At 53.2% G+C, this 12,654-nt stretch overlaps 1 protein-coding gene across 1 annotated transcript in view; it reads left to right on the top strand.

Moving 5' to 3' along the window:
* The first annotated feature begins 489 nt into the window (after positions 1-489).
* The window catches only part of LOC122370737 (inactive tyrosine-protein kinase 7-like), a 50,838-nt gene continuing 38,673 nt past the window's right edge, over positions 490-12,654 (top strand). Inside the window, exons 1-2 of the mRNA XM_043346605.1 lie at positions 490-626; positions 3,162-3,470. Of these exons, the coding sequence (XP_043202540.1) occupies positions 593-626; positions 3,162-3,470 (343 nt within the window). The 5' untranslated portion in view covers positions 490-592. The remainder of the gene's footprint in view (positions 627-3,161; positions 3,471-12,654) is intronic.

The raw sequence follows: 12,654 nt of genomic DNA, 5'->3' as shown, positions 1-12,654 counted from the left end.
AGGGTTAAACATGAATTGAAGGAAAGTATAATATTTGTGTGGTAGGATAAGAGTACCTACATGTTGAACAGATTAGTCAATAGGCATCACTTTGAAGGGGGCAAGCGTGGGGGTCGAACGGCCTTTTTCTCTTTTCCAGGAAAAATTCGCGAAGTAGTGGATCGCAAGAGAACTTTTAGTTTTTCCGAGACTTTTACGCATTCCCTGAGATTTTTACACAAACTCCAACTCTGACCCAAATGACCCGTGAGTGTGACCTTTTTCTCGAGAACATGTCAGGCCAGAGGGATTGGGCATTACCCTTCTCATCTTTGGTTCTGCAATCTGCACTGCCACTGCACTTGCCCCGCCTACGGCACGGGGTTACCGTCTATCCAATCCAAGCGTCTATCGAGAGGAGCGTCGAGCGCCAATGTCCAGCCCAGCCGGCTGTCGAGAGGCCGCGCATGCGCGTTACGGTCGTCGGTCGGAGGCGGTCGGCGGCCCGCCAGTTGTGAGTCGTGAGTGGCGGTGTGGGGTGTTGCTCGGGCCAGCTGGTGTCTGACGGCACGCGCCCGGTCTTAGCTCGCGCAGTCTTCCGACAGCGGTCAACATGCCTCCCTGGCTGGCCGTCGTGGCGCTAATGGGTAGGTGCCCAACACTGATGGAGGGAGAAGGGGCGGTCACCGAACATCGATTTTGGCCCGGCCTGCTGAGGGACGGTGGGACCAGAGGCGCCAGATTCGCGGGAAAGGCTTCAGCATAGACTGAAAGAGTGGAAAACATTCATGGCATGTACGAGTTAATGAACTACCTTGTGACGCACGGGAATGTCTAAATAAAAACACCATGCGCCTCCAGCTTGCATCGTAATTTCAGGGGCGACACAATCATTGTCGTTTGATGCTACAGCTATGCCTAAATTTAGAAGAACGAAACTGCCATACCCAGCTGGTACTCATTAAATTATAGGTATTGTGAATTTACAGCCTGACGGTCCGTTCAAAATTACGTTATTTCATTAAAATAGGCGTCAATTTATAATGTTGCTCGGCCTGTCGGTCGCTGGGTCGGTCGCTCCATCAGTCGACCCGTCGGTCCGTCGGACAGTCGACTGCTATAGCAGTGTTGTTCCATGACCCCTGTCGAGGGGCGCTGACGCGGCCCGTGCCATTCTGGGCCCGGACGTGACGCCGTATTTTTAATATAGCGCTCCACGCGTCATCCATGAAGGTGTATTGTGATTAATGAAGCTGTAAGCTGTTAATCTGTATCAAGTCGCTGATAAACAAATCATTTGGCTGAGACGCTCTCACTCACTTCAAGGGTTTCCTTTCACATAACGAGGCTGTTTTCCTTTCGCATTCTTTGATTTCTTTGAGAGGAGATCTATTTTTATAATCTGATGATGATCACACCGATTTTGGTAGGTCTGAGACTGCCGCACACAGAGTTTCATTTTACTTAAAGGGTCCGAGCTTCATTTTACTTCAGCAAAAGAAAAAAAAATCGTCTCATAATGCGGTCAAACCCGTACCATTGGCAAAGCTCAGCAGACCCCGTCATCCGCAAACAGCACGAGGACAATAAGGGGGATGGTGGCAGGTTTTTGGGTGGCCGCGTGACTACTGAGACCTTACTGAAACTACACGGCGTGCAGACTTATGGAACAATGTCACCAAGGAATGACCGGCTACACGGACTGCCGATTCAGTTCGTGTTTACCGACTGTATCCATCAGGCAACCAACAGTCAATCCGAGTCCATTGGAAGGCGAAGGTGGAGTCCTGTCAGGTCACGTGTCGGCGCGTTTCAATGTCACGTGCCTTGTGTCACATGTCCGCCGAGTACACTGCACGTGCTGGGTGTTTGCGGCGCGTGCGGGTCGGTTGTAGAATACCTTACGCCTCCCATTACCACCCCTCCCGGTCCCGCCCACTAATTTCTTCATTAGCTGAGGGGATAATGAGGGCCGGTGGATTCGGGCGGGCCGCGATGGGCCGACGCGCGCAGAAGCCGTGACACGTGCCACTGCTACAACTGGAAGCATAGGGTGGCCGAGATGGTACTGGTTGCAATAGAATAAAAATGATATGAAAAGGAAGGATAGGACCCTCCATGATAATTTCAAAGTGAGTTACGAGACAGCGCTCTTATTTGATTTGGCTGAAGTTTCGTCTGTTCTGATGGCAGCTTCTGTCGCTGTTCGGAAAAAATGCGACTTAAAATTAAAATTATAAACGAAGTTCTAAACGCTTTGTTGGAGTCATCCTGATTCGATAAGCATTCGCCTTTTCTCGTTTTCGCTGCTACCGAACTTTAGACTGGGGAGAGGCCTGGTGGCCACAAATGCAAATGCTCGCTCCAGCTGCCCAGCAACTGCCCAACAGACCACAGCTCACTGGTATGATTTTTTTCTACAATTCCTCCCGTTGCATTTGCTAATTGTACGACACAAAGCTGGCTAGCATACCTCACGGCCTCGGCAGTTTCTTTGTTGTATGGTCTAACCCGCGCGATGCCGGGATCTACACTCAGCATTGATCCTCTGAGCCCAACCCTCCGCGCTCTCTGGGCCCTCCCCTGCCTCCCCCTGCCTCCCCACTGGGCTCCCCAGCCGACTGAATCGCTGACATGGCGCATCATTCTCTCGGAGCGCGCTCCATACAAACGACATGAATAATTCAGCCCGACTCCCGCTGGGAGGCCGGGTTTCGGCGGGGCGTCTCGCCATGGGGGGACGAGCTGCACTCCGGGCACGGATTCTGATGCTGAGACGGTCAGGGGTCCTATCTGCACTGGCCTGTGGTGTTGTGAATCTGATTGTCAAAGTGAAAATACGGATGCTCTAAGTGCTTGCTGGTGTTATAATTTTCTGAACTGACGGCATTTTGGGTATATATTAAATATGTTATCTATTTTATTGGAGATCTGTTCACGTGAAACTTAATAATTTTACATTATTTGCTATTTTATTGAGCTTCTGCCAAATAGAAACGTCAGCCGAGCCGATTTTGTCTATCAAGTGTCAGGTCAATTGTATCCAGAGACAAAATAGATCCGCGTGACTGGGCGTTGCTGGCTATCTTGGGAGACAGCAGCGGACTGATATTTTTAGGGCCGTTCACTCGTGGCCCTGTTTGGAGACCAGCCTCATCTAATCGATCCTCCCTCTCCTTCAGCGCTGCTGCGGCCGGCGCCTGCCACGCTGGACGATTTCTACTTCTCGCGTCACCCGGAGAACCTGGTGGTACGAGAGGGCGGCAGCGTCGACCTCGAGTGCATGGTCTCCAACACGAGCTTCATCAGGTTCTACTGGCAGCTGGACGGCGACATGGTCATGAACACGAGCCGGCGCTTCCAGCGCGGCAGCGATCTGCACATCGCGCGCGTGGACCGTCGGCTGGACGGCGGACACTTCACCTGCATCGCCATGAATGTGACGACCGGCTTCAGTCTGACCAGCCTGGCGGCCTCGCTCAACATCCAGTGTAAGTACCCGCTGCGGCGCCGACCACTGACTCGTTGTGTTCCCCTACCGACCAGCAATAACCCGAAATATTTGCCTGAAAGGCATGCCTACTGATGTTTTATTTTTTTTCGGTGTGAATGATTCCAACTTTTTTAGTGTTTTCATCCATGCCATTCATTACTGACATCGAAAAATGGCGGCTTAGTCCTGTGCAATTATCAACACAGCACGCGATTATTCTTACGGCCTATTCAAATCGCCGGCACTTGAACGTGACTTCCCTCAACGGTGGATTATGCGACCATGCCACGATAAGGAAGGCAAAAATAGAAAATAAATGTAATACAATGCGAAAGGCATGTTGGACACTAATCCACATTCCTTGAGCCGTTGACCGTCTCGGTGAATTATGTACACCTCGTGAGCTAATTATTCACACTACATTCGGTGTGTCCTTTTCTGATAAGGAGCGGCTTTTGGCCGGCACGTTGCTGGGTTTGGTTTTGATTTAGCGCGGGCTTATTCGTGTCGCTGCACGGCTGTGCCAACATTAGCGAGTCGCACTGCAGGGCGCTCTGCGGCGAGCGACTGTCGCAGTCTAACCCCCGTCCGCACCCCGCAACTGTCGCACGGACGCTGCGCGACAGGCGACTGTCGCCGTCCATCCTCTAGTGCAATGAAATACTCCCTCAAGCCTGTTCCTCAGGGCTGAACATTTTTTTATAGAAACTTTTACAATCCATCATCCCATTCATTATAACCCCTTTCGAATCTTCCTTCACGCCATGCTGGTTCATGTCCGGCAGTCTAACCAGCGGCAACTCTGGCGCGAAGGGCGGTAGCCGGTGTCGGCAGCACTCTACCATGTTTCGGAGGGAGAGCGAAGGGACGCGCAGCGTCTGAGTGACACGTGTGACCCTCTCTCTTTTCCTCTCCCCTCGAGAGGCGTCGAAGCGCCACCAGATGGCAATGGGTCGGACAGGGGAGGGACGGGAGGGAGGACAGGGGAGGGAGGGGGAGTCACAATCCGACACACATGGCGATCACGTGGCTCGGGACCGGGGAGGCGATGGACGGTATTGTTGGAGAAGGGACGGGACGGACGGGGCGGATGGACTGACTGACAGGCGAACGGACAGGCGATGGGGAGGGGGGGGGGGGCAGCTGGGGAGATGTGCCGCCTCTGTTGGCTTTGTGTTACTGTTTTAGAGGAACGCAGTGCGCAGATGCGCGACATTCTCCTCGATATTTTCTACAACGGGAGACACTGAAAGATTTTGCTTGCACTCTTAGGTGCCTAACTGCCAGTGAAAAACTACCCATGAGCATCCGATGAAGAAAGCAGTTGCTCTACACATTTTTTTTTTTTAAATTTAGTCCGAACCTTTTGATGGGAAGGAATCACAAGGACAGAGCCACCGCTAAGCGAAGCTTGTTGCGATGACCCTGCCCTCTACCCTCCGATCGCGCAATTCCGATTCTATGGCAGAATTTAGAGTCCAAAGTTTAACGTGCGCACAAAGCCGCGCACGGCCGGTCCCCTCGCTGACTTCGCCTGGCTACGGCCTGCCACCAACCGCAACCATACCTGTCAGGAGGCCCATAAATATCGAGCGCCCGTCGCGCTTCGAACCCGGACTGTCATAACCGGGAACGCGTGCTCTCACCACGCGGAGTCCAACGCTCATTTGGAAACGTCTATCGAATCCGTCTATACTCCCTTCCATCTAGCGAACTGAGTCTGAATCTGAGCTGCGATTTCCAACGCGCAGAACACTAAGAGACCGCTCTCGACGGATGTGAAGTGTTGACTGTGGGCGGCGCACCCCCACTCCAGCGTCCTGCACTGCGGACGAAGGCGACGGTTCGAGCCGCACAGGGCCCGTCGCCGGCCCCTGTTGTATTTGGCACCCCGCTGCCAGTTGACGGAGTGGCGGGCGCCATTTCCGCCGCCCCTGCTGCCGCCGCTGACGCCTGTACAGTGTCAGTCACTTCGACCGCAATGACTTGGCACTGATTAATTTTTGATTTGGCAACGTGCTGCTGCATTGCTAAGGTCGGAATAGTGTCAGAAGTAGGTCACTAGGGCCTCTCGCAACCAAGAATGTCTTGTATTCTTTTAGGATCATTTGTGTTTTTGGGTGCAGAGAACAATCCATTCCATTGCTATATCAACTCATTTTTCATTGACGAGCTATTCGTATAATCAATACTTATTCGGATAAAATAGACTTCCTCAGGCATTGTTGAGTAATCTGAAACTACTCTCAAAACTTTTTATTTCATCATCTTTAGCACAATTTACAAATGTTCGGCCGACTGGTATCAGCCTCTCCATCACTCAGTCTCTGCATCTCCTTCACTCAGCCGCCGCTCAGATCGGTCATATCCCTGTATACGACGGCGTGGCGACAAGCTCAGCCCGCCTAGCAGCCTACAGAACGGCGCGGTAACGACGTGCCCAACGAGGCCACTTCGTCGAAGGCGACAGCCGTCTCCGGCCGGCCGGAGGCGGCGATCGCGCCTAGTTCGAGCCATTTGTTCGCTCCGGCCGCCCGGACACATGGGGAGACGGCCGGCGCCGTAAAACGGGACGAGAAGCGTCCGGCCGTGCCCTGGCGCGGTCGAGGAGGAGTTACTGGTTCAGTGCCGAATTGATGGTCAGTAGGCGCTGTGGGCGGAGAGGTTATGGTGACATGGGCCAAAAGAAGAGTCTTACGAACTTTTTATCATGGCGCTGGGAGCTTCCGCTTACGCCTCGTAAATTTTCTTTCCAGTTGTCTGAAGACTGGAAGTTTTCGCCAGTGTTTCGCGTCTGAAATATTTACGCCATTGCCCTGCATTTGTAGTCGAAAGTGACCTGCGAGTTGAAATCTACACACTTCCAGAGAGCTACTCCATGAAGCATGCACATCACAGCTGGTTAAACACACACTTATTCGTGTGTGCGTGCCGCCCTCAAACACGAAATCTAGCAGTTCGCGCCATGGTTTGCATTTTGCAGCTCTTCACGGCACCCCTATAGTCTTTCCGATCTTTCGGCCGTGCATTCGGCGACCGGTCGGGGTTTCCGCCGGCACTCGTGCCTGTGACTGATCTCCCAGGGGGGGGGGGAATCAGGGGGAGGGGGTCGACTCGGGACACGGTACCGCCCGAGGCAGGTCGGTCCAACTCGACAGAACGCGGCGCCGCGGGCAAACAGCCGGCGCCGCTTGGTTATTTGGACAACGGCGCCGCCTGGAGCCATAGTGGCTGCGGCGGCGACTGATTGAAACTACCCCCCCCCCCCCCTCCTCGCGCGCACACACACACACACACACACACACACACACACACACACACATCGGTCCGCGACTCAAATATCCCCCGCATCAGACTCCGGCGGAATCGCGCGGGGCGGGCGAACAGGGCGGGTGGCTTGTTTGGCGATGACGGGCGTCGAACCCGAAATCGATCTCTGTGGCCCCGCTGTGAGAAGTGCCACTGAAGATGTTTGGGAAGGGATCGGTTACGCAGATGATTGATGGCACATGCCAGAAACTGCTCAGCGTGTCTGGGGGAAGGTATCATTGCATCAGTATAGTTAACCCTCGCCGGCCGAGGGGGGGGGGGCGGGTGCCGCCCCCCCATAGGGTTTTTTCGCGATAGCTCCGAACACGCTGGCGATAGAGAGCGGAAACTTGGCATACCTGACCTTTGATCCAAGCCGCATCTTTTGACACCAACCGCATTTTTGGGTCAGGTCAGGTCACTGACCTATGACGTCATAAGTGAACCTCTGCACGGTCTTCAGATGTCGCAACTTCGCAACGCCCTCACTGCCAGAGGAGATGTCACAGGGAAATGAAACTTGCAGGATCTAGTATCCATTATGAGTCCCACAACTTGTATATCTCGGATTTTTCCTAAAGGTCATATGAGGTCAGGTCATTTTCGTGACCTCACCATTATAAGTCAATGGGGAAAAATTCAAACTGCTATTCTGGCGCCGGGAACGATCTCCAACTATCTCAAGCACACAAAATCGTGATTTTATGCACTCCTTGCAAGGTTAGATGCGTCACTTTTGCAATGTTTACCTTGCGTGACGTCATTTATGACGTCATCAAGGTCATATTAGTTTTTCGTCAATAACTCTTGATCAAATTGAGCTAGCGAGTCGGGAAAGCCACCAATGGACTCAGGAAGACCTGCCGAATCGAATGATATGCAACATGACCCCTTTCGACCAACTTCGTGACCTGGGGGTGCTGACCTGACCTTGACCTGAGGTCAACACCCCAAGTTGACCTGACCCGGACAAAAAGTATATCATTCGACGCGCCTGAGCGAGACGAACATGATGCTGCCAAAATCGGCGCTCTGCGGCCGTTTTTTGCGAAGTTATTCACCAAAAACTGAACCGTACCTTGGGGCACTTGACCTGACCTCAGAGGTCACCAGTTGACCTAGGACCTTAAAATCGGGTACCAATCTCTGCGTCTCGTAACGGCGCACACGCTCGTTTTTTCCGCGACGCGCTAGCTCCACCAGGGGCGAAACGGCGAGGGGGGGGGGGTCGTACCCGCCCCCCCCCCCTCGGCCGGCGCGTATGTAGAAAACCAATAGGTCCGGCGAGGGTTAAGTGTCGTGCTTGGAAAGGGCACCGTTTTGTTAGTTAGGTATTTATAATTTATGAATGTAAAAGTGCATTGTGGAATGTCTTAGAATTGGAGTCAAAGCATCCATTTGTGAGATGAGATGTGTTTACAGGTATGCTGAAGCTTACAACAATCTATTTTGGTTTTACGATTTGCTTCGTTAAAACCTTTCCGGCGTCCGAATTCTTTCCGATTTGATTCGCTTGTTTGGGCCCGTTTGCCAACCCAGCCAGTCCAGAAAGCGAACTCGTCACAAATACCGCGCTCCGCTGGTGTGCAAATAATTAATCCGCGCTGAAATGTCACAGTCGGATGTGCAGGCGTCGTTGCCGGCGTCGGCGTCGGCCGGCTCGTTTCCCGCTCGACAGCGGTAAACAGGACCGAGGTCGTTACCTGGTGCCCGGGTAACACCAATAAACTCTGACGGGGCCTCGGCTCGGCCGCTCGGGACGACCCGGCCCGGCCAGGGGGAGGGCAGACCACCCGCGGCGTCCGTCCATCGCGCTCAGCGATGACCGACAGGCGGAGGTCAGAAGAGGACAACTCTGTTCTTCTTGGTGGCTGCTCTCAGTTACTTATTACCTTATCATTCTTATGCGTGATCGCCGGTTTAAATGTGTATTTCTCGTCTTCCCTTGAAAGGGGCCGTGTCGGACGTTTTTGCTCACGCTAAACCTTCCTCATAACTTGATGATTGGTTTCAACGGCAATCTGCTTTCTCTCAAGCATACATATTACACGAATTGATTGATTGGACTAACCAATATTTGGAACTACGCGCAACGTTGCCCGAAAGTCATTGTGTAATGGCTGATTTGTGATGAGCTTGCAGACATAACTGCTTGCTTTTTATCAAAATCAATCCCCATTTTGAAAGACGAACTCTGTTGCATGGCCGTAATAACAACACCCACCCAGACTGGACTGCTGATGCACTAGCGTTGAATTCCGCCTCTGCCGCTCCCAACCCCCTCCCGCAACCATTACCTACAAGCTGCTACCGTTTCTCCGGACCGCGCGGGGCCGATCTGTCGTGCGCAGCCGGCCTAACAAGCCCGCTTTGATTAGCGAGGCACCTACATCAGCGGTCTGTCATCAGACGAGTTTTGCGCTACCGGCGACAGGTGATCTGGATGTGCGGAAACAGCACAATGCCGCACTGCGACGGCTGTGAAGGGTGTAAAACATCGCTTAAACGTAAATGTCAAAATGATAAAACTTGTCGGATGAGTGTAGCTTCGCCAATGATGGTCGTCAATTGTTTTCTGATAAAATAATGTATATCTAAAGCCTGGAATCTTGCTTTTGACTGCGCTTTGTCGTGTTTTTAGCGTCTGGCTTTGTCTGAACGAGACGTGGTGTCATCGTTCCATTCAAAGCGGCTCAAGTCAGGAGATCTGCAGGGGCGTCGGGTTCACTGCAAACTTGTGGCCATGTGAACTTTTATTAATTTGGAGTTTGGTGTCCCGCTGGCCTTTTATATCGCATGGCAAACGGAGTTTCAGATTTATGGAGCTCTAAAGCCGGGAGTCTACCTTGTTAGCGCGGAGCGACGGTCGCACTGACTGTCGATAACATTGTAAAAATTCCTCCGGCTGACTCGTAAATTACTCCGGCTGGCGGCGCGGACGGCCCTGCCCTCGGTGCTCCCCGGAAAAGGCAGGCCGGCCGGACTGCCGCAGTCGCCTGGTCCCCTGATACGTAGGACGCGGAGCTGGGACCATATAGTGGCCCGGTTCTTACGGTACTGCAGGGCCCACACTGGGCCTCGGCGCAGCTCTGTTGGTCGGACGGAGCTCGGAAATAAAACGGCGATTACATTGTGGATGGGCTATGTTGTTTTTCCCATGGTCAGCTGTGAATAGGTATGGAAAGGTTCACTCATAAACAGGCTTGAGCCATTCATGTATAACTATGCATATAGTAAAGTGTTCTCTCATTCTGCAATTTGCACGGATATGGTAAAAATAGGTACATATTGGATAGTTTCACGTACTCGCCCATAAGCACGTCGCATTCCATTACGCGTCAACAGAAAATGTCAACCGGTTTGTCGAGCTCCTTTCCACAGTCTTGCTTAACCACACCACACCACACCACACGACACCACACCGAAGCGTGACACATGAGCAGCCTGGGTGTTACATTTCTGACCAGATGGCTACACTTAATTAGGGACGATAAAGCTGCGGATACCGCATTGATAACCCGTTTGAGACCCCGCCAAGGGTGCTCACAATGTTAACGGCGCACTAAAGCTGCAGATGACGGCTTGGCCTGTGGCGGTCCCTTGCCAGGCCTGTGTGGCGTGCTGCTGTCTGCATCAGCGGACTGCAACGAAAAACAACACTTATTTCCAATGGTGATGCGAACCAACTGCTCTTGCCGGCGTTAAAGCGAGGTTATGTTTCGCTAGTTACGTCAGTGTCACGGCGGTGGTTTGAAGTGACTGCTTTTTAGCTCCGTCTGTTTCCTCTCAAAGTTAGCTGCGAGATTTATTGTGGGTATGTGACATATTTGGACGGACATGCAACGCTTTTAAAACTCTGCATGCTAACAACCAGCATGCATTTTCATTTTTACAAATCTTTTATTCTGCGGAAATGGCAAATGACGCTGACTTCAACGCAGCACAACTCTGGGATGGAGAGCGCCGGCCGCGGTCGCCGCGCGCTGGTCGGTTGCATTGTCTGCTCTGCGCCGTTCGTCGCCGCCACTGCGCCACCGCCGCCGCCGCGCCACGTCTGCCACTCTCCACTGGCGTCAGCGGCGCGGCCACTCATTGCGGCGCGGCGGCGACGAATGGACGCATTGTCCGGCCGGCGGACCGTGCCGAAAAACAAGTGGCAGCGCGGCGCGGCATTCAGCGCCGCACCGGGCGGGGTCTCCGTCTGTCGAACGTGTGGGAGGCGGCCGCGTGACCTTGCGCTTTGCATTCAGTGCCGGCCCCCGGCGGCGGCGCGGCAGAGGACAACTGAGACTGCGGCCAGTCACCGCCACGGCACAGTGACAAACGGAGAAACGCGCCGGGGTGTCCGGCCGCGGCATCCGGGTGCTGGTCTGCAGCACACCCTGCGGCACGGCCCGCCGTGAGATCGAGCCTCACGGATCGGCATGAGTGCAAATTGGCAGTGGGGGCTGATTGGTTTGTCTGTTTTCTCATGTTGGCGTCTTGTCTTGACGGTCTTCCTCACTCGGATTTTTTTCGAACTTCTTCTTTCCATGGAAAAATAGGCAAATCGGCTTTATAAATATATGGATGCATTTACCACTGCGATGAGGATGCATAAACATTTCCTCATGTTTCTTTTTATTCAATCTCCGTTCCGTGCGTTATCAATGCGACCGCAAATACCAACCATGCTACTCAGCGTCGATAAGAGACGCCATTCTATATAATATGCACCGACCTGAGCTCAGCTGGAGCCCTCAAGAGACCCCACCTCTCTCGGCTCCGCTTTGTCGCCGCCTCCGCTGCCAATGAAATACAAACTCCTCGGCGTGACAAACGTCGCCAATTAGCATTCAGCTGCCGACCGAAACGGAAATCGTGTCGTTGATTCGATACGGCGGAATCCCATCGGGTGAGTCGGCGACATTCGACTCACGACTGGCGGCGGGCGGTGGCCGTGAGTTGTCGGCGGGAGGTCGCCCCGCGGGGAATGGTCGACGGACTGGACAGTGGGCACCCCACTGTGAGCTCCCGGATCAGGATTGGTGTGCCGCGTCTGGCATGGACTGGTGATCTGCCACATCACCCTGCAGACGCCATATTAACGTCCTCCAAAATCTACTTCAATAGCTTCAGTTGCTAACTTCAATGGCTTCCATGCGCTCTGTCCTTGGACGGACATGCTTCTATGCTACGACTGCTGTCTGTCCGACCCCCGCTGGTCCATGTAGCCCCCAATCTGCGCCCTCTGTTGCTGCAAAATGTGCGCGCTGCAAGCCGAGAAGCGCTTCGGCAGGGGTCAGGACGGCTCCGGGCTCCGGCTTCGGCTCCAGCAGCAAGGCTGACACGCTGACACAGCCGACAGAGACTGATTGCCGGCAGTTTGAGGGGTCAGCGTCACACGAGCCGGCAATTTGAAGGGTCGGTGCCACACATCGCTGCGTGAGCGCAGCTCGGGACGGCTTCTCACCTCGGAAGATGACTCAACTGAAATGTTCATTGTCGATGCCCATATTCATTGAAGTATTTATTCAAGTTTAGATTTGTTATTCTTCTTTAAGACGGTTGTTTGAAATGAAGGCGTGACGCCGTGTTTTTCGAGGCAAATCATATTGGAACTGCAATGTAAGCGTACACACATCACAGATGTGCACCAACGCCTTAGGTTTATGAAATTCAGCTGTAGCAGTCCGATTCGGTCCAAACAGAGATAAGTGGCGGACCTTTGGGCTTTGACCCATACCAATCCCACCCTCGGGTACCAGCCAGATCCCTTTTATCTACGTTAGGCTCTGCAGGGTCACTGAATCAGCCCCATGAGTTGGTGCCAGCTTCAGCGCTAAGGCCAAACAAACTGGCATGGCCTCAGAACGTTCCTATTTGCATTCTGC

Source organism: Amphibalanus amphitrite, unplaced genomic scaffold (assembly GCF_019059575.1).
Source record: "Amphibalanus amphitrite isolate SeventyFive unplaced genomic scaffold, NRLGWU_Aamphi_draft 001164F_arrow, whole genome shotgun sequence".
In the NCBI taxonomy this organism is placed as follows: domain Eukaryota; kingdom Metazoa; phylum Arthropoda; class Thecostraca; order Balanomorpha; family Balanidae; genus Amphibalanus; species Amphibalanus amphitrite.
Note: the sequence above shows the minus strand (reverse complement) of the source record. Positions and strands in the feature narration are given on the sequence as shown.